This window comes from Bison bison, unplaced genomic scaffold (genome assembly GCF_000754665.1).
Source record: "Bison bison bison isolate TAMUID 2011002044 unplaced genomic scaffold, Bison_UMD1.0 scf7180017864201, whole genome shotgun sequence".
Lineage (NCBI taxonomy): Eukaryota > Metazoa > Chordata > Mammalia > Artiodactyla > Bovidae > Bison > Bison bison.
In genome coordinates, this window is record NW_011494773.1 from 388,105 (window position 1) to 413,577 (window position 25,473).

Here is a 25,473-nt window from a genome sequence, read left to right on the forward strand (position 1 = left end):
GCCGCCAGCGCAGCAGATGGCAGTGGGCTGCCTCTCCTTGAGCAGAGGAGTTAGGTAGTTTACAAAGTAAGGAGGCAGAACCCCAGGAGTCCACAGCCCATCACCCAGACATGTGCTTTATTCCCATTTAAATGCAGTGTAGACAGAATCACTGCTTGGGCAGAGGTCCCTTTAGCCACAGTCATGAAGGAAGATCATCACCAGCTCTCCATATATGGGTTTAGAGAGGCAGTCAAGTTAAATTCAAGGATTTTGATACGTGTTTGCATAGCATGTTATATAAGACTGAAAAAATACCAGTTCTTATCAAAAAATGAGAAAGATGTGCTGAAGGATACTGGGGACTCAAGACAGTTTAAGATCCTCAATATGCTGCCCCAGGCAAGTGGCATATTTAAAAACATGCACTGTTCTGTGTCTTCGTAGATTCTTTATTGTCAACTTGCATCCATTCATCTCAGAGTCAATTATGTCAACTCTATTTTCTTGATGCTTTGGCATTTGGGGACCTTACAGACTGCCCCTGCCAGGCAAGCTAGTGCCTAAAGATAATGACAACTTGCCCACATATGTGCCTTTCATATACAAACCAGCCAATCCCAAGTTTATATCCCCGACTACCTCCTTATCTAATTCTTCCATGGCAAGTCAAAATTTCCCTTGCCCTAAGTCACTCTGGGACCAGGGACCAAGCAAGTAGATACCACCCCTATAGCCCAAAGCCCTCCAGAATTATTTAAACTAGCCCATTTTAAGCTGTTTACCCTGCCCCGCCTCACCTTTCCCAAGGAAACTCCAAATAAGGCTCTGGCCTAGCCTTTCCCCTCACCCTCTGTCTTCTGAGTACACTGACGTTTGCCCCTGGATGGCGGACATGACCCCCTGTCTGGGACCTACGACCAAAATCAACTTCATCCTGCCAGGCCTTCTTCATACCCGCCCCTTAACCGTGCTGACTTCAGCACACCATACCCAACATGTACTTTCTTAGAACAGACATCAATAGGAAGAATAGCTTTGATTTGTTGTACAAGGAACCAGGAAAAAATCTGAATCAATTAGGTTTGTATCACCCAGTTCTAAGCAACTGGTCTTAGTACTTCATTACAGGCTGTATTGCACAAGTGATGTTTGAACAGTAGGTGTTTTCTAGTCTCAATCTGGCTGCAGCCACACAAGAAGGACGTGGGTCCCTCTACATGGCAACATCGCCTGGCTGCCAGCCATTGAAATTTCATGCTTTCCTGTCCCGAGGCCTCTTTCATTTCATGTAGTAACTCTTTCTACATTCAGCAACAAAACTCAGGCATAGCTGAACAACCTGGGTGGAAATAGGGGGTAGGAAACAGCCCGTCTTTCAGTTTAAGGGGAAATGGTGGGGGGGTGCTTCTAAGAACCCACCCAAAGGGGGTTCATTTGCCTTAAAGAAAATCAGGGAACTCTGCTTCTGAAAGGGATTAAGAAATGGACTACTGAGATAACATCTGAAAATGGATATTGTCTCTTGCTGAGCTGGCAAAGTCCCAAGAGAGGAGCGATGATTCTTCAATTGTTAACAATTACTACTTTGTTATAAACAGAGGAGAGAAGTGCGGTGGCTCCTTTCTCAACTTACATTTGTATTAAGGAAGCACAATCACCTTCTGGAAAAAATTTGCCTGGCACCCTGGACTGTTAGAGCTCTACCTACCATTGCATCTTGTAGCAGGTTTGTGCTGTCCTGTGTGGTATCCATTCACTTTGGGTGGAAAAAGATCCTGTTTATTCTTGCAGTCCTGAATTGGGCAGGCAACCAGCATAAAGTTACCTTACCCTGGGAGCCTTTATACTTTATCGCTATAAGTCATCAATCTATACTCCGTGGTTATTCCTCCAGTGAACCCACACACCATGCTTCTGGATTCAATGAGATGCTTGTTATAGGCACATACCTTTGCTCTGCCATCCTTTTATCCTTAGGACATAATTGCTCCTAAATGTTCTAAAGAAAGAAAACGGCATGCTAAGCCATGCCTGTCTTTGGAAAAAGCAAGTTTTGCCCGTGGAAATATTTACAGCTCTGCTTGCCCTACCTGTAGAATTTGAACTGGGTCCCAAAGAGTGTGTAGGTAGGTAACGCAAGGTGTGGAGAATGGTGAGTTGAACTATATTGCCCTGTGGGCATGATTCACATTTATATTTATTCTGTATTCTTTCAAGTTAGGATTATAAGGCAAAAGACTCAGATTCTCTTAAGTCCCCAGAATGAAGATCATCACTAGTAAAGCAATGGTCTCTTACAGTTCTCTGATCGCACCTTTTGGACATGCAGTATGTCCATTTGGGGCTTCTGTAAGTATCAGCGAGCCCTCTTCTCTTGAAACCTATACCCAGGTTAACTGGTTATGTGATACCAAAGGGGAGCAGCTTGAATGTGTGGAATGTCCCTTCAGCTTCATCAATAAAACATAGCACGTGTCCCCAGTATAAAATGGGGTATACCTGAGAAATCCAACCTGGTTGTCAGGGTGTGAAGGAGAAAGTCAGCTGGGTAGAAGCTGCTGTTTCAGTGTTGCCTGTTTGTTGGTGGCTTCTGTTGTTGGGCAGAAGAATCACTCTTTTTCTTTTTTTGGATCAGTTGGATTAAAAAGTGACTTTCCTCCCTGCCATTCACTTCTGGTTTGCTTCCCAGGGAAATTAAGATATGTGACAAGACATTTGATGAGTTATTTTTTAATTTTTTATGGCTGAGCTTCAAATCTCAGTAAATAATGAATCATTCATAGTTAATCTGCAGACATTAAAATATGCAATTTCTAGAAATGTGACTTCTCTCAGGCCTTGTATTTTCTATTTACTCATCCTTTCTACTGTTCTCCACTGCAAATCGCCATTATTCCTGGTACCTATCCTTACCCTCCTCTTTTCATGCCGAGGATTTAGGTTGTCTACAGTAGCCTTTTGATTATCGAGGTGAGAGAGGCCCTCAGTTTACCTCTGGTACAGAGAGTTATTCAGAGAAGGAAATGACAACCCACTCCAGTGTTCTTGCCTGGAGAATCCCAGGGACGGGGGAGCCTGGTGGGCTGCTGTGTATGGGGTCGCACAGAGTCAGACACAACTGAAGCGACTTAGCAGCAGCAGAAAGTTATTGTACATAAGCTCAGGGGAGAGACAGTCTCAAAAGTCAGACCTCATGAAAACCTGCAGCCTTATCTGGGACAGTTAGCAGCTATGGTGGCTAAATGATGAGTCTGTTAGGCCATCCCTATGACCAGGTCATCTATTGTCTCCTCAGCAACTAGCTTTCATTGTTCTCGGGTGAACAGCTCGTGACCCTTACTTGTGGCTCGACCTCTCTGTGTGATTCTTTCTCTCCCCACTTGCTGCGTTCAGCTTTAAAAGACAGAATCAGAATATTTTCCATTCACTCATCTAGCAAAGTGTCACTGGTGTGCAGAACTAAAGTTAGGTAGCTGCTGCCTTTCAGATGTCAGGCTGCTTCTAGTGTTAGCCTGATTATGTGATTAAAAAGTTTCCTGTCTATGCACGGCTGGCAATTTTCGTCAGCTGAGATTGTAGCTAGGCAGATACAGCATAGACGTCTCATCTCTAGCAGAGTCTTAAAAAATATAATACCATGTGCAATAAAATAATAAAATATAAAGAGAAAATCAAGGCCAAGAAGTATATATTTCAAATTTTTCAAATATCAGACCAAGTAAAATTACTATAACTGAGGCTGAATCTGGTTCTGAATCTCCTAACAACCAGGACAAAATGGGAAGTGTGATGAATAAAAGTATATAATTCTCATTACCAAAAAGGGAGAAATACCCTGGGGGGAAATTAAGCTTCTTCCTAGCTCTTACTCCAAAACCTGTGTTTTCCTACTTTACACAGAGGACACTGAGCGCCCCTGAATGAATGATAGTGCCCTCAGCACCCTAACACAACAGAAGTAGGTCACACTGCTTGGCGTGACCAACAACAAAGGCAAAGTATTTCAGTGCATGTCAACGAAGACAGTCTTGTGAAGGACAGAACTAATATAATCTAAGTTTCTTTGTGGTCCGACAAAGTCCAAGTGTAAAGGATTGGTTATTTAGAGGACTGGATGGATAGCATATGCCACAGACAATCTGAAAATACAACTTCTTACAATATTGATTGCTTAGTAAGAGCTAGTTGTACTCTTAGGCTAAAGTCCAGACACCTGGTCTTCCACATTGCTGGTTGAAGATGCCTCTGTATGCTTTGGAAAACAGGTGGTGCAGGTAACATTTTGTGAGCACTGTGGAGGCTAAGTGATATTCTCACCCCATCATACGGCATATTTCTTCTCTGTGCCTTTATTTGTATGTAGTTCCCTCTGCTTGTGCACCATCCACCTCCTCTTGCCCTTTTGCATGCCCGATCTGATTTAGATGCTTTCTGACTATGCTTGAGTGGAACCCTGTGATTACCTCTACTAGAATATGACACTTGCAACATTCTAATATCCTCAGGGATCACTTGACTGGTTCCCCCATTGGACTATAATTCCCTGGAAGGCAAGGATCAGCTGTGATTTGATGCTGAAACCCCAAGGCTTAGCACAATGACCAGCCAGCAGTAGGGACTTAAAAAATTCAGATTGAATAGATGAATGAGTGGAATTTCATGTTTCTGTCTGTGTGTATTCTTTTGCCAACATCTGGAGTACCTATTCACCTGTACAAATGTTTCTTATCCTTTAAGGATCCAGTTAAGTTTTTTCCCCTCCAATAATGCTTATTCATGTAATTAAATTTATCTTGCCATTTTTTAAAATCCCTAGAGCACTTATATTTTATACCACAAAGTTCAATGCTTCAAGTACTTTGTCATCTTTTATCATTACTTACTTCTGGAGCAAATTGCCTCTTTCAGTAGGACCAGAAATCCTTGAGGGCAGGATTATGTTCTGTAAATTTCTTAAACTTCTAGCAATATCCAAAATGCATTACCTTGTAGTATCAGCCCTTAAGAAAAAAAAATACTTAACACACATAAAATTCTTCTGGAAAATAGTTTATGCCCTTTATTCTCCTCACTTTAAAGTAAAATGCCTAAAAAAAAAAAATAAAGTAAAATGCCTAATCTCAGAAGATTACAATGAAAATTTTATAAATAAAGCATTTTACTATTAAATAGTCTTCAAAACTAAAATCACCTACCTTATAAATTACCTAGTGTTTTAACCTATTTCTTGCAGTATTTTAAAACTACTTCCTACAAAATAAAGAATGACTAATCATTACTTTTCAGATAACAACCTCATACACATTCATAACGTTGCCATATTCAATTACAGTGCAGAATTCAGGATAAAGATGTTCTGTTTTAGACACATCAAGGATCTCTTTATAACAATTAAAATGAGGTATAGTTTTTCAAAAATATTATCCTTCAGCTTTTTTTCCTTCTGTACTAACTAATTGGAGCTCTTTAACTTTATCACATAGATCAGGTTTTGCTTCTCAACACTGAAGTGTCTTTTTTATTCTCTTCTGGACTCTCCATGAATTCTTTTTTTTTTTTTTTAATTTGGCTGCTCTGGGTCTTCTTTGATGCATGAGCTGGGTACTCTGTAGTTGCAGTGTGCAGGCTTCTCATTGCAGTAGCTTTCTCTCGTTGCAAAGCACATGCTCTAGAGCATGCAGACTCAGCAGTTGTGGTGCATGAGCTCAGTTGCCCCACATCATGTGGGATCTTCCAGACCAGGATCGAACCCATGTTTCTTGCATTGGTAGGTGAATTCTTAACCACTGGACCACCAGGGAAGTTCTCCATGAATTCTTTAGGCTCCTCTTAAATTGTATAATACCTGACATTGGATACTATAATATTAGTGCTCTGCTTAGTATTGATTATATTTTAAAATTTGTCATTATGGTTCTCAAGTCATATGTTACAGTTTTTATTTATATTTATATAGTATTCTCAAAACCAAAACTTAAAGTTCTCTCAGCCCTTATTACCTCTTATGTTCCCTGCTTCCTCTTCCTTCAAGTTCAGTGCCATATGCCAATATCACTGGCATCATCAACAATAATACCTAACTTTTGTAAGAATTCCAATGTAAACTGAAAAGAGCATAACTCTGAAGTTAGAGTGACCTTTCTGGGCTCTGCCACTTCCCACTTGGCAACCATGGGCTAAATCACATAACCTCTTTGAATCAGTTTTTTCATCTGTACTTTGAGCAAAAAAGCATCAACCTTAGGAATTCCCCGGTGGTCCACTGGTGAGGACTCCATGCTTCCACTGCATGGGGGACAGGTTCGATCCCTGGTTGGGGCACTAAGGACCCACATGCCCATGTGACCAAAAAAAAAAAAAAAAAATCTATCTTGCAGGATTGATGGAAAGATTACAGATTGTGTCAACAACAAAAACTAATCAACATGATTTATAAAGGAGCAAAGGACTGGAAATAGGCATTTCTCCAAGGGAGATATGCAAAGGGCCAATAAGCACATGAAAATATGCTCAAGATCACTAATCATAAAGGAAATACAAAGCAAAATCATAATGAGATATTACCTTATACTCATTAGGATGGCAACTATTTACAAAAATATATATAGAAAATAACTAGTTTTGGCAAGGAAATTAGAGAAATGGAAATCTTGTGTATACCATTGGTGAGAATGTAAAATGGTGCAGCCTCATATGGTGCTTCCTTAAAAAATTAAAAACAGAATGACCGTATAATTCAGCAGTTTTGCTTTTGTGTATATACCCAAAAGAACTGAAGGCAGAGTCTTGAACATGTGTTTGTATGCCCATATTCATAGCAGCATTATTCCCAATAGCTACAGGGTAGAAACAACCCAGGTGTCTATCAATGGATCACAGATAAACAAAATGTAGTTATACATATACAATGAAATGTTATTATTTAAGGCTTAAGAAGGAAAGAATTTCTGCATTGCAGCGTGAATGAACCTTGAGGACATTATGCTGAGTTAATTAAGCCAGTCAGAAAATGACAAATACTGTATCATTCCACTTATGTGTGAGACCTAGAGTTGTCAAATTCACAGAGACAGAAAGTATGGTTGCCAGCTTTTTTCTGGTGATTAGTGATGTTCCACATTTTCTCAGATAGCTATTGTCCATTTGTATATATCCTTTGGAAAAAGTGTTTATCAGAAAACCCTGAAGACTCCACCAGAAAATTATTAGAGCTAATTAATGAATATAGTAAAGTTGCAGAATATAAAATCAACACACAGAAATCCCTTGCATTCCTATATACTAACAGTGAGAAAACAGAAAGAGAAATTAAGGAAACAATTCCATTCACCATTGCAACGAAAAGAATAAAATACTTAGGAATATATCTACCTAAAGAAACAAAAGACCTATATATAGAAAACTATAAAACACTGGCAAAAGAAATCAAAGAGGACACAAATAGATGGAGAAATATACCGTGGTCATGGATTGGAAGAATCAATATAGTGAAAATGAGTATACTACCCAAAGCAATCTATAGATTCATTCAATGCAATCCCTATCAAGCTACCGATGGTATTTTTCACAGAACTAGATCAAATAATTTCACAATTTGTATGGAAATACAGAAAACCTCGAATAGCCAAAGCAATCTTGAGAAAGAAGAATGGAACTGGAGGAATCAACCTGCCTGACTTCAGGCTCTACTACAGAGCCACAGTCATCCAGACAGTATGGTACTGGCACAAAGACAGAAATATAGATCAATGGAACAAAATAGAAAGCCCAGAGATAAACCCACACACTTATGGTCACCTTATCTTCGACAAAGGAGGCAAGAATATACAACAGAGAAAAGACAATCTCTTTAACAAGTGGTGCTGGGAAAACTGGTCAACCACTTGTAAAAAAATGAAACTAGAACACTTTCTAACACCATACACAAAAATAAACTCAAAATGGATTAAAGATCTAAACATTAAGACCAGAAACTATAAAACTCCTAGAGGAAGACATAGGCAAAACACTCTCTAACATAAGTCACAGCAGGATCCTCTATGACCCACCTCCCAGAATATTGGAAATAAAAGCAAAAATAAACAAATGGGACCTAATTAAAATTAAAAGCTTTTGCACAACAAAGAAAACTATAAGCGAGGTGAAAAGACAGCCTTCAGAATGGGAGAAAATAATAGCAAATGAAGCAACTGACAAACAACTAATATACAAAATATACAAGCAACTCCTGCAGCTCAATTCCAGAAAAATAAACGACCCAATCAAAAAATGGGCCAAAGAACTAAACAGACATTTCTCCAAAGAAGACATGCAGATGGCTAACAAATACATGAAAAAATGCTCAACATCACTCAATATTAGAGAAATGCAAATCAAAACCACAATGAGGTACCATTTCACGCCAGTCAGAATGGCTGCTATCCAAAAGTCTACAAGCAATAAATGCTGGAGAGGGTGTGGAGAAAAGGGAACCCTCTTACACTGTTGGTGGGAATGCAAACTAGTACAGCCACTATGGAGAACAGTATGGAGATTCCTTAAAAAACTGGAAATAGAACTGCCATATGACCCAGCAAACCCACTGCTGGGCATACACACCAAGGAAATCAGAACTGAAAGAGACACGTGTACCCCAATGTTCATCGCAGCACTGTTTATAATAGCCAGGACATGAAAGCAACCTAGATGTCCATCAACAGATGAATGGCTAAGAAAGCTGTGGTATATACACACAATGGAATATTACTCAGCCATTAAAAAGAATACATTTGAATCTGTTCTAATGAGGTGGATGAAACTGGAGCCTTTTATACAGAGTGAAGTAAGCCAGAAAACACCAATATAGTACACTAACGCATATATATGGAATTTAGAAAGATGGTAACGATAACCCTGTATGGGAGACAGCAAAAGAGACACAGATGTATAGAACAGTCTTTTGGACTCTGTGGGAGAGGGCAAGGGTGGGATGGTTTGGGAGAATGGCATTGAAACATGTATATCATCATATGTGAAACGGATCGCCAGTCCAGGTTCGATGCATGATACAGGGTGCTTGGGGCTGGTGCACTGGGATGACCCAGAGGGAGGGGATGGGGAGGGAGGTAGGAGGGGGTTCAGGATGGGGAACACATATACACTCATGGCAGATTCAAGTCAATGTATAGCAAAACCAGTACAATATTGTAAAGTAATTAGCCTCCAAAAAATAAATAAATAAAAATTTTTAAAAGGTGTCTTTTCAGATTATCTGCCCATTTTTAACTAGATTGTTTCATTTTACTGCTATTGAGTGGTATGAGGTTATATATATATATATGTATATGAAAGTTTTGGATATTAACTGCTTATCAGATATATGACATACAAATATTTTCTCCCACTCCATAAGTTGCCTTCATTTTGTTGATTATTTCTTTTGCTGTGTGGAAGTTTTTTAGTTTAATGTAGTCTTACTTGTTTATTTTTGCTTTTGTTGCCTTTGGTGTCAAATCCAAAAAATCATCTCCAAGATTGATGTCACTTCATGGCAAATAGATGGGGAAAGGTGGAAATAGTGACAGAGTTTATTTTCTTGGGCTCCAAAATCACTGGGGACGATGACTGCAGCCATGAAATTAAAAGGTGCTTGCTATTTGGAAGGAAAGCTATGACAAATGTAGATTGTGTATTAAAAAGCAGAGACATCACTTTGCTGACAGAGGTCCGTATAATCAAAGCTATGGTTTTTCCAGTAGTCATGTATGGATGTGAGAGTTGGACCATAAAGGAGGCTGAGTGCCAAAGAATTGATGCTTTTGAACTGTGGTGCTGCAGAAGACTCTTGAGAGTCCCTTTGACAGCAAGGATATCAAACCACTCAATCCTTAAGGAAATCAACACTGAATAGTCATTGAAAGGACTGATGTTGAAGCTGAAACTTCAATACTTTGGCCATCTGATGTGAAGAGCTGACTCACTGGAAAAGATTGTGATACTGGGAAATATTGAAGGCAGGAAGAGAAGGGAGCGACAGGAGGATGAGATGGTTGGATGGTATTACTGACTCAATGGACATGAGTTTGAGCTAACTCTGGGAGATAGTGAAGGACAGGGAAGCCTGGTGTGCTGTAGTCCATTGGGTTGCAAAGACTGCTTTGGGTAATATGAGCATTTTAACAGTATTAATTCTTTCAGTCCATGCACAGAATCTCTCTCCATTCATTTATGTCTTCTTCAGTTTCTTTCATCAACATGTTATAGCTTTCATTGTACAGGTCTTTCATTTTCTTGGCTTATTCCTATGTAGTTTATTCTTTTTGATGCAGTTATAAATTGGATTGTTTTCTTAATTTCTCTTTCTGTTGGTTCATTGTTAGTGTATAGTAATTCAGCTGATTTTTGTATGCTGATTTTGTATCCTTAAATTTTATGGAATTCATTTGTTCTAATAGTTTTTGGTGAAATCTTTGGGGTTCTCTATATACTTTATTTTTGGGGGCTCCAAAATCACTGCAGATGGTGACTGCAGCCATGAAATTAAAAGACGCTTACTCCTTAGAAGGAAAGTTATGACCAACTTAGATAGCATATTCAAAAGCAGAGACATTACTTTGCCAACAAAGGTCTGTCTAGTCAAGGCTATGGTTTTTCCAGTGATCATGTATGGATGTGAGAGTTGGACTGTGAAGAAAGCTAAGCGCCAAAGAATTGATGCTTTTGAACTGTGGTGCTGGAGAAGACTCTTGCGAGTCCCTTGGAGTGCAAGGAGATCTAACCAGTCCATTCTGAAGGAGATCAGCCCTGGGATTTCTTTGGAAGAAATGATGCTAAAGCTGAAACTCCAGTACTTTGGCCACCTCATGTGAAGAGATGACTCATTGGAAAAGACTCTGATGCTAGGAGGGATTGGGGGCAGGAGGAGAAGGGGACAACAGAGGATGAGATGGCTGGATGGCATCACCGACTTGATGGATGTGAGTCTGGGTGAACTCCGGGAGATGGTGTTGGACAGGGAGGCCTGGCATGCTGCGGTTCATGGGGTCGCAAAGAGTCGGACACGACTGAGCAACTGAACTGACTGATATACAATATGTCATCTGCAAACTGTGATGGTTTCATTCTTGCTTTTTGATTTGGATGGCTTTTATTTTTTTCTTGTCTAACTCTTCTGGCAGGGATGGTATTGTATCACATAAAAGTGAACATCTTTGTCTTGTTCCTGATTTTAGAGGAAAAGCTGTCATTATTTTTTTGCTTTTCACTATTGAGTATGATATTAGTATGATATTAACATGGGCTTGGCATAGTAGTGTTAGTTGCTCAGTCATGTCCGACTCTTTGCCATCCCATGGACTGTAGCCCACCAGGCTCCTCGGTCCATGGGGATTCTTCTGGCAAGAATACTGGAGTGGGTTGCCATTCCCTTCTCCAGAGGATCTTCCTGACCCAGGGATCAAACCCAGGTTTTCTACATTGCAGGCAGATTCTTTATCATCTGAGCTACAGGGAAGCCCAAGAATACTGGAGTGGGTAGCCTATCCCTTCTCCAGCAGATCTTCCCAACCCAGGAATCAAACTGGAGTCTCCTGCTATAGCCTTTATTATACTGAGGTATATTCCCTCTGTAGTCACTTTATTGAGAGTTTTTAAGTTGGATGGATGCTAGTTTTGCTAAATGCTCTTTCTGCATCAGTTGCAATGGTTGTATCATTTTTATCCTTCATTTTTTAAGTGTGATATAGACACTGATTTGTGAGTGTTAAACTATCCTTGCATTCCTGAAGTAAATTCCACTTGATCATGGTGTATGATCCTTTTTATATATTATTGGATTCTGTTTGCTAATATTTTGTTGAGGACCGTTTTTTCATCTGTTCGTCAGGCCTATGATTTTTGTTTTCTGTGGCATCCTTATGTGGCTTTGGTATTGAAGTATTGCTACCCTTGTAAAGTGAGTTTGGAAGTGTTCCTCTTCTGTTTTTTGGAAGAATTCTGAAGGATTGGTGTTCTTGTTTCATAGACTCAGTGAAGCTACCTGGTCCTGGACTTTTGTTTGTTGAGAGGTTTTTGATTATTGATCCAATCTCATTTTATGTTATGAGTATTTTACTCCACATTACAGAAAACTATAGAGTCTGTATACAGTGCACCTCGTAGTGTTTGGTACATGATAGGCTCTTAATAAATGGTAGTTCTTACTGTGGTGTCACCATTCAAGGCACGTGGCTTCATTATGATCCTTGAAGTCATATTACTGTTAAATAATATTTAAAAAGTTAGATTCCTTAGAAAGCAAACTCTTTAAGATGTACATTAGCGTGCAGGAAGTTTATTAAGGAGTGCCCTTGGGATCAGCACCTATAGAAGGGAAGGGAATGGAAAGAAGCAGGATTGGACAGTGGGAGAAAGTACACTGTGATGCAGTGACAAAGGAGGCCTCAGCTGGCCCCCAAGGATGCTATAGAACTGAAATGACCTTTCAGATTTGTGAGTCATGGTGGGGGGGCTAGGGCACAGTTTACATACTTCCTCTCTGCCAACCTGTCCTTGGACATGGGCTGCCTGGGACAAGAATGTAACCTTGAGTAATGGGGCCGTCGCCAGAAAGGGCTGAGGGTAGCAGTGCAGGTGGGGAATGTCTTTCATTCCTGCAGAGGAGGGGAGTGAACATGCATTACTATAGCAAAAATTTAGAAGTAAAACTCAGGTTTTAGTGCCTCTGAGTCCATTCAGGCTCATTTCTAGTCCTCTGTATTCATGAGTAAAATTCCCATGTTATATCTTTCACATTGTTAAAGCAATAACTAGGGAACTTTCCATTGAGTATAGCATTTCTTTTCAAATCCTTGGTGGTTAAGAACTAGTTATTTTCCTTTTTAAGTCCTACATGGACTGTTACTTTAATAAAATACATACACAAAAAAATTTACTGGATAAATAAGAAATCATATAACAGATATGCTCAAATTTATTATCAACAGATTCATCAGACATAAAATTGCTGTGACAATTTGCTATAAAGGTTTTAACTGCCCACTTTCAATTTCTAAACTTATCTCATTGTAACCTAGTAACAAAGAGTTCTCAAAACTGGTACCAATCTGGGACTCCACTCTAAATAATTCTGGGTTACAGGATTCTTACAAATGATTGTTGCTACTGCTGCTGTTTAACCACTGAGTTGTATCCAACTTTTTGCAGTTCTGTGGACTGAAGCCCATCAGGCTCTTCTGTTCATGGGATTTCCTAAGCAAGAATACTGGAGTGGATTGCCATTTCCTTCTCCAGGGGCTTTTCCTGACCCAGGAGTTGAACCCGCATCTCCTGCTTGGCAGGCAGATTCTTTACCACTAAGCCATGCTGATGTCCTTCTAAATTGACATTGGCAATATATGGGTTAAGTGAGTGTTATTCTTCAATCTAGAGATCTGATCTTTTGCTATTCTTGAGGAATCCATAGTTCTCTTCAAGCCTGGCCTGAATCTAGGAACACCATCAGCATCACAGGTTTCAGGTATAAGTAGTTCTAAGGCCATTACCTACCCAAGGATCTAGCGGATGAAAGAAACAAAGACTGTTTCTTGTTTAACAAGGTAAGAGTCATCAGGCATCTTCTATTCCTGGAACTAGGAAAACTGACTCATCTCCTGTGATCCTCCTGGGACATTTGATGTAAGGGTAGGGAGGTAAGAGGACAGGGAAAGGAGGTCTGACAAACAGGGCATGTCCTTCAGGAAAGAAGTAGAAGTAAAACAAAGGGGTCGTGATACATTCAAAGGGTTTATAAAGCTTTCTTGTCTAATTTGGGGCGTATGACCCAAGTACAAGCCATGGTTATAACTTCAGTTGATCTGTGAATCCCCTGAAATTGTATACAGAATATCAGGTGTGCTGCGTTTGTGTCTTTTGGATAGTGTTCTCAGAATAACCCCAAAACTCATAATCATTGACTTAACTCCCTAGCTTGAAACATGGGTTAGATTTCCCCACGTGCAAGGATTCAAAGTCAAGTCACCAAACATTCTCACTTGGATCTACTGTACTGCTTTCTTAGTCCATCCACCCTTGCCATCTCTCTTCTTCCTCCTTTCCATTCTCACATCATTGTGAGCATTTCAAGATGCAAACTGTTTCTGACATACACATACACGTACTACCTGAAGCCCTTCAAAAAAAACACAAAGCTTACCACTGTTCTTGGGATCAAAACAAAACAGGATAAAAAGTCTTACATGACCTGCCTACCTTCCATTCTTAGCCCCTACACCACCTTTCTCACATGCTTTCTCCTCACTAACCATCCTGGTCTTCTCTGAACTCCCCACACTTCCTCAGTCCACAGAGCCTTTGAGGATTCTGTTCCACCTGAATGTTCTTTCCTTACCCTCAGGTGAATTTCTTTTCTCTGGTCTCTCTGATTAGGGCATGTCCCCCTTTTACAGCAACTGTATAGCTTCTCCTTTGTAGCATTTGTTACAGTTCCTTTGTGATCTCCTCTTAGTGTTTGTCTTTCTCACTAGACTCTGAGTTCCTTGGGGACAAGGACTGTGCTATTCACCCTTACATGCCCAGGGTTGAGCAGAGAAACTATAGAGAAAGCTTGCCATGGTGTTTATGAGTGGGTTAGCAATTTCTTCTTCACTTAACAGAGAAAATTAAGGTGTAGACACTAGGAAACAGCCAAGTTCACATAACTGACTGATGACAAATCTAGGCTTTGAGCCGAGATTTGACTTCTAAGCCCTTGCTCTTAACTACTGTGAGAGAGGTTATTAATGACCCCTGTCTCACTTAAAGAAAAGTTTATATGCTTCAGGAGGATATTATACTCATTAATATATATGCACCCAGTTCAGGAGTACTTACTTCAATATGTAAAGCAGATACTTAACAAATAGTACAATATTAAGGAACTTTAATACCCCACTTTTATCGATGAACAGATCATCCAGACTGAAAATCAGTAAGGTAATAGTGGTCTTAAATGATACAACAGACCAACTGGACTAAATAAATATGTACAGGACATTATATCAAAAACAGCAGAATACACATTCTTTTCAAGTGCGCATGGAGCATTCTCCAGGATAGGTCACACGCTGGGCCACAAAACAAGTCTCAGCAAATTTAAGAACACAGAAGTTATATCAAGCATTTTTTTCTGACCACAGTGTTATAAAACAAGAAACCAATTGCAGAAAGAAAAATGGGAAAAGAACAAACATGGAGACAAAACAACATGCTACTAAAAAAACCAATGGGTCAATGAGGAAATCAAAGAAGAAATCAGAATTTACCTCAAGACAAATGAAACTGGAAACACAACACTCCAAAATCTATGGATACAGCAAAAGCAGTTCTAAGAGGGAAGTTTATAGTGATACAGACCTTCCTCAATAAATAAGAAAAATCTCAAATAAACAATCTAACCCACCACCTAAAGGAATTAGAAAAAGAAGAACAAACAAGTCCCAAAGTCAGCAGAAGAAAGGAAATAATAAAGATCAGAAAGGAAATAAGTAAAATAGAGACCAAAAAAACAGAAGCAATGGAAAACAATGAAATCATGAACTGATTTTTAAAAAAGATAAATGAAACTGATACTCCATTAGCCAGGTTCACCAAGAAAAGAGGATCCAAATAAAATAAGAAATGAGGAGAAATAACTGATACCACAGAGATACAAAAAATCATAAGAGAATACTATGAACAGTTATGTGGCAACAATTGGACAACTCAGAAGAAATGACAAGTTTCTAGAAACAAAGAACATGTCAAGACTGAATCAAGAAGAAATGGTCAGTTTGAACAGTTACTAGTAGTGGTATTGAATTATTAATTAAAAAAAAAAAAAACCTCCTGGCAAATAAAAGTCTAGAACTGGATGACTTCACAATAAAATTCCACCAAACACATAAAGAAGAGCTAATACCTATTCTTCTTAAACAATTCCAAAAAATTGAAGAGGACAGACCATCCCCAAATTCATTCTACTAAGCCACATTACCTTGATACCAAAACCAGACAAAGACATTTAAAAAAAGAAAAGAAAATTACAGGTCAATATCTTTGATGGATATAGATGCAAAAACCTCAACAAAATATTAACAAATCAAATCCAACAGTATATAAAAATGATCGTACAACATGATCAAGCTATATTTATTTCAGGCACACAAGGATGGTTCAACAGTTGCAAATCAATCAGTGTGATACAATTCTTGTCACTTCTGTTTATCATAGTATTGGAAATCCTAGCCACAGCAGTCAGACAAGAGAAAGAAAGAAAAGTCATCTAAATTTGACAGGGAAGGAGTAAAACTGTCACTATTTGCAGATGACGTGCTTTTATATATAAACCCTAAAGTCTCCACCCAAAAAACTATTAGAACTAATATATGAATTCAGTAAAAATTGCAGGATATAAAATAATATACATAATTCTGTTTTTTTCTAATATACTAATAACTATTAGAAGGAGAAAAGTTTAAAAAATCCCATTTAAAATTGCATCAAAAAGAACAGAAATAAACTTAACCAAGGAAGTGAAAGACCTACTCTTAACACTATAAAACATTGATGAAGGAAATTGAAGGTGATACAAAGAGATGGAAAGATATCCATTGCTCTTGGGTTGGAAGAATTAATATTGTTAAAAGGCCATACTACTCACAGAAATCTACAGATTTAATGAAATCCCTAGCAAATTACCCATGACATTTTTCAAAGAACTAATAAACTAAATAATCCCTAAAATTTATATGGAGCCATAGAAGAGCCTGAATTGCTGAAGCAATCTTGAGAGAAAAGAACGAAGTTGGAGGTATTGTCCTTCCAGACTTCAGACTATACTTGCAAAGCCACAGTAATCAAAACAGCATGGTACTGGCACAAATCGATGGAACAGAATAGAGAGCCCAAAAATAAACCCATGCACCTATGGTCATTAATCTACAACCAAGGAGACAAGAATATACAGTGGAGAAAAGATTATCCCTTCAGTAAGTCCTGGGAAAACTGGACAAGTACATGTAAAACAGTGAGATTAGGATATTTCCTCACTATTCAAAAGTCAACTCAAAATTAAAGACCTAAATGTAAGACTGGAAACCATAGGACTCCTAGAAGAATACATAGGCAGAATACTGTTTGACATAAATCATGTAGTATTTTTTGGATCTGTTGTCCCCTAAGGATAAAGAAAGAAATGCACAAATAAATAAATGGAACCTAATTAAACTTAAAAGCTTTTGCATAGCAAAGGGAACCATTGACAAAATGAAAAGACAACTTAGTGAATAGGAGAAGATACTTGCAAATGTTATGACCAAGAAGTGGTTAATATCCAAAATATATAAACAATCCATACAACCAAAAAGACAAATAGCCCAATTAAAAGAAAAAATGGGCAGAGGATTTGAATAAACATTTTTCCAAAGACATACAGATGGTCCACAGGCACATATAAAGATCTAAATATTGCTAATTATAAAGAAATACAAATAAAAATAACAAAGAGATATCACATCACACCTGTCAAAATGGGTGTCATCAAAGAGAACACTAATAATAAATGTTGGCGAGGATGAGGAGAAAAGGGAACCCCTCATACACTTGCTGGTGGGAATATAGTTTGCTGTAGCCACTATGGAAAACAGTATGGAGATGCCTCAAAATCTAAAAATAGAAATACCATATGATCCAGCAATTCTACTCCTGGGTATATATCCATAAAAACTGAAAACACTAATTGGAAAAGATACAAGCAGCCCACCGTTCATAGCAGCACTATTTAAAGTAGCCAAGATATGGAAACAACCCAATTTTTCATCAACAAATGAGTGGATAAAGAAGCTGTAGAGTGTGTGTGTGTGTATTACTCAGTCATAAATATATATGCCATAATATGTATATAAATATACTCATAATTTATATTTCCACAATCATATGAGATTATAAGAATATAATATCATAATCATATGAGATTTATCTCATAAATCATATGATTTGTGACTCATAATCATAAAGTCATATGTATATATATATTAGTCATAAAAATAATGAAATCCTGTCACTTGCAGCAATGTGGATGGACCTAGAGAATATTATGCTGAGTGGAATAAGTCAGACAGAAAAAGATCAATACCATATGATATCACTTATATGTGGAATCTAAAAATAAGCAAATGTATATAGCAAAGCTAAACAGAATCACAGATATAGAAAATAAGCTAGTGGTTCCAGTGGAGAGACAGAGGGGGAGGGGCCAGATAGTGGTTTGGGATTAAGAGATACAAACTAGTATGTATAAACTAGATAAGCAACAAGGGTATATTTTTCAACACAGGAAATTAGAGCTATTATTTTGTAATAACTTTTAATAGAGTATAGTCTATGGAAATAACAAATCGCTGTGCTGTACACTTGAAACTAACGTAATATTATAAATCAACTATACTTCAATTTGAAAAAAAAAGAATTGAATGAAGGTGAAAAAATATATATGCTTCGAAAGACACCATAAAGAAAGTGAAAAGAGCCCACAGAATGGAAGAAAGCATTTGTAGATCATATATCTGGCAAGTAAACTCTATTCAGATTACATATGGATCTCTTAGATCTCAACAATAAAAAGACAGATAACCCAATCTTTAAACTGAACAATGAATTTGAATTTTTACAAATGGCCAATAAGCACATGAAAAGATGCATGGTTAGTCATTAGAGAAGTGCAAGTCAAAACTACAAAAAGAGACCACTTCACACCCAATAAAAAGTCAGGTAATAAGTGTTGGTGAGGATACGGAGAAATTAGAACCCTAGAGTCTTGCTAGTGGGAATGTAAAACACAACTGCTTTGGGAATAGTTTCTTGATTCCTCAAACAGTTAAGCACAGCGTTACCACGTGACCCAGCAGTTCTCCTCCTAAGTATTAATATATATCCAGGAGAAATGAAAATGTATGTTTATATAAAATCTGTACCTGAGTGTCCATAGCAGCCTTACTCAGTAACCAACATGTAGGAACAACCTGAACGTCTATCAGATAATGAATGAGTAAACAGGGTGGTGTGTGTGCAATGGAACATTACTCAGCCATAAAAAGAATGAAGTCCTGGGACATGCCTACCACATGGGTGAACCTGGAAAATGTAATGCTAAGTAAAGGACTACATACTGTAGATTCTATGATGTGCAATGTCTGGAACAAGTCTGTAGAGACAGAAAGTAGATCAGTAGGTCCCTGGACTAGAATAGGGGAAGGGGGACTGAGGAATGACTGCCAGTAGTCATAGGGTTTTGTTTTTCGGGGTGGTTGTTTTTGAATAATAAAAATATGCTAAAAGTAGGTGGGGTGATGGTTACACTACACCCTGAGATACACTTTAAATGGGTGAATTTTATTAGTATGTGAAATAGATCTCAGACCTTTAAAAAGTTAGTAGTTGATACCTAAAAAGTAAAAAACAGAACAAAAAGCCTTCAGTGTAAGCAGTCAAATTGTATTGACTTCTTACTAAAGAATTTAACAAAATTCTTTAATTAAACCTTGTACACAAAGTATTTATTCGTGTTCATTAATTCAGCAATTAATTGGCTGCCTTCCTTGCCCTAGGTGTGCTCTTGAGGTCCTAGGGAGAAAGATGCCCGGGCTTAGCTTTGTCTCCTCGTTTTCAGGCTTCCGAGGAAGGTGGTGTGCCTGGGGACAACAGCTGTCTCTGGCCTGGCCTCACTTGCTTTTTCCCCGTTTGGAAAGGTGTCGGGTATTTCCGTTGCCTTAGTCAGCACGGAGCAAGGAGGACCCTGATTATAGTTTCAGAGCCTTAAGCTTCACCTCATGCTCCAAATCCAAGACAGAGCAGCTGAGAATGGGGCTAGCCGTGCCACCAATTGCTTCTCCCCCATTGTTAATCCCTTTAATTCTGCCGTCCGCAGGCACCCCTCCCTTCACACTGTCCTGTTGCCCACTTGTGATATGATTGAGCAAGTGGTTTTGGCTTTGAAAGGTGATTCTTAGAGACACCTCAAGTGACCCAGCCCTCTGGCTTGCGGGGATGCTCTTGATGTTCATTGCCATGGGGCACCAGAGATCTTCTGTGGGCAGATACCACTTGCAGTCAAGCCTGGTCTGAGAGAAGGTAGCTGCCGCTGACTCGCCTATGGTCCTGGCCTCAGTGCTGGGGTCACGAGAGGGAGCAGCCTATCAGTGAGAAGTGTAAACAGTGAGAAGCCGCCAGTCTCTTGGTTCTTACAGAAGAGTTTATGATACTTGAGTTCCAAATCACTTTAAGCATGGAACAACTGGCTTTGTGATGATTATATACGTACGTGTGTGTGTGTGTGTGTGTATTATCTGCTTTATTCCTGTTTTGCTGTGTCATTCCCTGGTCAAGACATTATAGTTTATTTTAAAGTTTGTCTATCTCTTTCACAAACCTTGAGTCCAGGAGTTCGTGATGGACAGGGAGGCCTGGCGTGCTGCAGTCCACGGGGTTGCAAAGAGTCAGACACGACTGAGCGACTGAACTGCACAGAACTGACCTGAGTCTTTACGACCAAAAGGGGGGGAAAAAATGAGTCACTTTTCAGTCTATATGTCCTTTTTTCACAGAGCCCTAGAATTAAGCTAATTCTAATTTCTCCCTCTTCTCAAACTGGTGAGTTTATCAGCATTGTAAGATGTTTATTACATTTGCAAAAGAATGCTTCCTGATGGCTTCTGGAAGGAGAAATCCAGCTGGGTTTTGTGGGGGTAAGAGCTGGTGCTGGGCCTTACCCAGCCATTGCTGTCATGCGTGCCTCTCTAACCCCCACCCTCGTGCTCCTGGTGCCTGCAGAGCCTAAGGAAAGCCTCTCCACCCCTCCCGGGTTCTCCCCTCACTGCAGTCGGAAGGGGAGTAGCAGGAAATGGAATCTGCCCCGGTCATGGGATTTTTTTTGAAAGAAACAAAGCACGATCTGATGAAGAGCAGGTTAATCCTGCTATTTCATTTCCCTTTCAGAAAGGGTGGGGGCAGGATTGTGATATGAAGTATTTGGTTTCACATCTGTTCCAGGAATTATCCCCGGCATAAATCCACTTTTCTTCTAAGCATCCTAAAGCATCCCAGGGAGCTCCTCCTCCCAGAACACCCTCCCCGCCTCTAGAGTTTATTTCACGGCCACAGAGCAGCTGACAGGCTCCCCAAGAAATCATCCTGTCATGGCTAGAGCAGGAGGGCATCTCTGAGGGCATTCTGAAGTCAGAATGTCTGTGGATCAGCGGTATCAGTTCTGTGCTGTGCTCTCCAGGAAGTGTTTAGGAGGAAAAGTGCGGTGCACACCAGCAGTGTGGTACAATATAGGAAGAGGACCCAATTTAAAAATCAAAGGAACTAGCTGTCATCTCACCTTGGCTACTATTTGTGTGATCTTGAGCAAGTCACTAAACCTCGTCAGGCTCAAAGCCCCCGTCTGTGGAATTAGGGCAATGTCTCCTAGCGTGTGCTCTGCAAAATGCAGGTCGTCACAGTCAAACAAATTTGAGAAATGCCATTTATTCTATGCCATTTCTTAAAGAGGCATAATATGTATTAGTCTGTTTAAAGGCTGTGAGGAATCTTTCAGTAAAGAAACTTGTTTGTTTTTTTTTTCCCAGCTTTTCTCAAATTTATCTGACCTGAAGTTGTTTTTTCCTAGGATGCTGATTACTATCTTGACACTGAAAAATGAAGTTCAACTCCAAAATGCTTCAAGTCTATATAATCTGTAACATGTTATGCTTAAAAACCTCAATAAAATAACTTTTCAACTTTCAAATCTTATTCATGGGAAAAGGAAAAACAATTTCACATGTGGCAAGGTGACTTCTAGTTTTAAAAACTGAACTTAAGGGCCAAAGCAATTACTCAAAGAAACACAGGCTTGTAAATAGAGTTTTGAAAACGTTTTCTGGAACTGCTGTTTTCTCTTTCTACCTTTGAGATGTTTAGCATTCTAATGTGGCCTTCGAGTGTGTGATGGGAACTTTCTATGAATAATTACGTTCAACACGCTAGTAAGTTGTACATGTAAGGAGTAACAAAGTGAAACACAAGATTCCCAACCTTGATTCAGACTAAATATATACACAAGGAAAAACAACTTCAGAGTGAAGCAAAATACAAATTCATATTTTGACAAATGTTAATATACATAGATGGTCCCCAACTTTAGATCATGGAACTCACAGTTTTTTCCTTTTACGATGGTCTGAAAGCAATACACATTTGGTAGAAACCATACTTTAAATTTTGAATTTTGGTATTTTCCTAGGCTAGGTATTATCCTCTCTCGTGATGCTCGGCACTGAACACAGCTCCCAGTCAGTCAGGTGATCATGCGGATCGACAGCTGGTATACTTCCAACCATTCTGAACCTAGACAAACAGTCTGTTGTACTGTACTTTAAGTACAGTTAGTCAACAAATTACATGAGATATTGTTGTTGCTAAGTCATGTCCAACTCTTTTGTGACCCCATGGACTGTAGCCCAACAGGCTCCTCTGTCCATGGGATTTACCTCTCAAGAATACTGGAGTGGGTTGTCATTTCCTTCTTCAGAGGATCTTCCTGACCCAGAGATCGAACCCGCATCTCCTGCATTGGCAGGTGGATTCTTTACCACTAAGCCACCAGGGAAGCCCCAAGATATTCAATACTATATTCCAAAACAGGCTTTGTTTTCACCGATTTTGCCTGATTGCAGGCTAATGTAAATGTTCTGAGCATGTTTAAGGTAGGCCAGGCCAAGCTATGATGTTCAGTAGGTTAGATGTATTAAGATGTATTAATGTAAATAAAACATGAAACCCAAAATTCAAGGAATAACTGGATCAAGGGTGAAATGGAAGATATATGAAGGAGAAATGTGAAAATAGGATCAAGCAAAGCAGTAGTTTTAGTAACTTAAGAAAGTAGTGACTTCACCTGATATAAAATTATTCACCTGGGACTGAAATAAGGTCTGACTAAGATCAACTATAGCCAGACAATACTAACATCATTCAAAACAAAAAAAAAAAACTAATAATAAACCTTGTAAGGAATGAATAAGAATGGTTTACTTAATCATTCAGTTTGAAGAAATAGCCACATCTTTAAAGTGTTCATCTTTAATGAGTTTTAGATAATGTTGGCTTTCCTCTTTCTCATCTCTCTGAAAACTTCTTAGTCACTTTTATAAAGCTCTTTATCCTTTGCTTACTTGTGGATTTTCATTCTTTAGAATCCTGCCTTTGAGGGAGGTTTATTACAGGGCCAAGCAAGGAGAATGGGTGGCTTATGCTCAAAACGCCTATGGTTTGGGGGGAAAGTTTTTATTGGCAAAGTTTGGGATGAGAGCTGCAGGGTATATGACTTTCTTCTGATTGGTTGGTGGTGAGGTAGCACGGTGGTACTCCAGGAATCTTGTGCTCAGCCTGAGCTTACCATCCACCACCTGGATGTGGGCCTTAGTTCTTTCCCGTAATTTTGGCTGACCTCCATTTGACAGTTCCAAACCTGTACCTCTAGCCAGGGCCTTCATGTATGGCCTCACAGATGAGTTGTGCAGTGCATAATTCTGGAAATGCCATATGCATAAAGCATGTATGTCGCAGCCCTTCTCCAGCCCAAACTTCTCTCTGGATGTCTGTATCCCAGATACCTCTACATTTCTCTCCTGATTGTCTCACAGTCATCGCAGACCCACCACATCCAAAACTGTGCTCATCATCTTCTTGGCCACACTCCCCTTATGGCCCCTCCCTATTTACCTTCATTAAATGAAGCCAGAAACCCAAGAACCATTCCAGCTACTCCCATCAACCCACACATCCCACTGGTTATCAATTATTATACTTTTCCCTTTAAATACCTCTCAGATCTTATGTCTAATCTCATTCATTTTCTCAGACTTAATGTATCACTTTTTGTTTGAATTACTGTGGTGTTTTCCATACAGGTCTCTTTGCCCTCAACCCCATTCTGCTTTTATCCTCCGCACTGTTCTTAGTGGTCTTTTAAAAACAATTATAATTATGATACTTCCCCACTAAAAGTTTTTCAAAAGCTTTCCTACAAGTGCAGAATCCTTCAGTGGGTAGCCAAAGCCCTTTGTGGTCTACTCTCTTCTCTATCCATGTTTTCCACTACTCTCCCAACACGTACCTGTAAATTCCAGTCATTCTAAACTATTTGCTGCACACTTCTGTGCCATTGCACAAGCTGTTTCCTCTTTGCAGAAACCCAGTCTCACCTTGGCTAACTGCAGCCACGCTTCCACTCCCAGATCTTGTCATCTCTTCCAGAGTCCTTCCCTGACCACAGGACCCACTTCCTCCTCTAACCATCAACTCCTGTAATACCCTTTGCCTTCCTCTGTAATGGAATTTTCTAAAATATGTTATTTTATTTTACTCATTGACTTCTATCACTAGATTGTAAACCTGAGAATTAAAAATTATATCATTCACCTCTATATCACCAATACTTTTCATAGTGCTGGGCACTTAGCAGGTATTCAGTAAGTGAATTTGGGACAAATGGTCAGTTTCTGTTACTATTATAAAATGTAACATTCACCAAATAAGTCTCTGGACAATGTTAGATCAACTATACAGTGTTCACATTTTGTAAATTTGGAACATTTTAGTAACTATTTCTATCCTTCTTTCTGTCCATTGGACTTCTTGAGAGGAAGAGAAAAGACTTCATGAAACTTCACCAGCTTCAACCAGCTTTTTCCTGGTGTTCAAGGGCTATGTTCTTTCCTTCACCCAGAAAACCATATGGGGAATAGAACAGACATACAGTAGAGTACCTATCTTTAATAGGTTTAAGATATTAAATCCACTACTTGTTAACTCTAAACAGATGAGATTTAATTACAGTATGTAAAATAGATAGCCAATAGGAATTTGCTGTATGTCTCAGGAAATTTGAACAGGGGCTCTGTATCAACCTAGAGGGCTGGGATGGGGAGGGAGAGGGGAAGGAGATTTAAAAGGGAGGGGATGTATGTATACCTATGGCTGATTCATGTTGAGGTTTGACAGAAAACAACAAGATTCTGTAAAGCAATTATCCTTCAATTAAAAAATTAATTTAAGAAAGATAAAGTGAAGTCACTCAGTCGTGTCCGACTGTTTGCGACCCCATGGACTGTAGCTCCTAGCTCCTAGCAGGCTCCTCTGTCCATGGAATTTTCCAGGCAAGAATACTGGAGTGGGTTGCCATTTTCTTCTCCAGGGGATCTTTCCCACCCAGGAATCAAACCCAGGTCTCCCGCATTGCAGGCAGACGTTTTACCATCTGAGCCACCAAGGAAGTCAGATTTAAATACAAATCTTCTAAGATTGACCCAGTAGCAAACTACAGGGGCGTATGTGCCCGTACCTTAGGCACTAATCATTTCCAGAATGTAGCTACTCGCTTACACCTACACAGCCCCCAGAGGGGTGAAATGTAAAGTGTCAGTTAGCTGAAATTCTTATTTTTTTAATTTTTTT

At 39.2% G+C, this 25,473-nt stretch overlaps 1 protein-coding gene across 10 annotated transcripts in view; it reads left to right on the plus strand.

Moving 5' to 3' along the window:
- The window catches only part of TTLL5 (tubulin tyrosine ligase-like family, member 5), a 317,321-nt gene that overhangs the window by 268,233 nt on the left and 23,615 nt on the right, over positions 1-25,473 (plus strand). Inside the window, exon 34 of one of the 10 annotated variants that reach the window (XM_010844362.1) lies at positions 21,644-22,433. The exons of the other annotated variants lie outside the window; for them this stretch is intronic. Within the exon in view, the coding sequence (XP_010842664.1) occupies positions 21,644-21,651 (8 nt within the window). The 3' untranslated portion in view covers positions 21,652-22,433. Of the gene's footprint in view, positions 1-21,643; positions 22,434-25,473 lie in introns of those variants that run through there. 10 annotated transcript variants of the gene reach the window in all.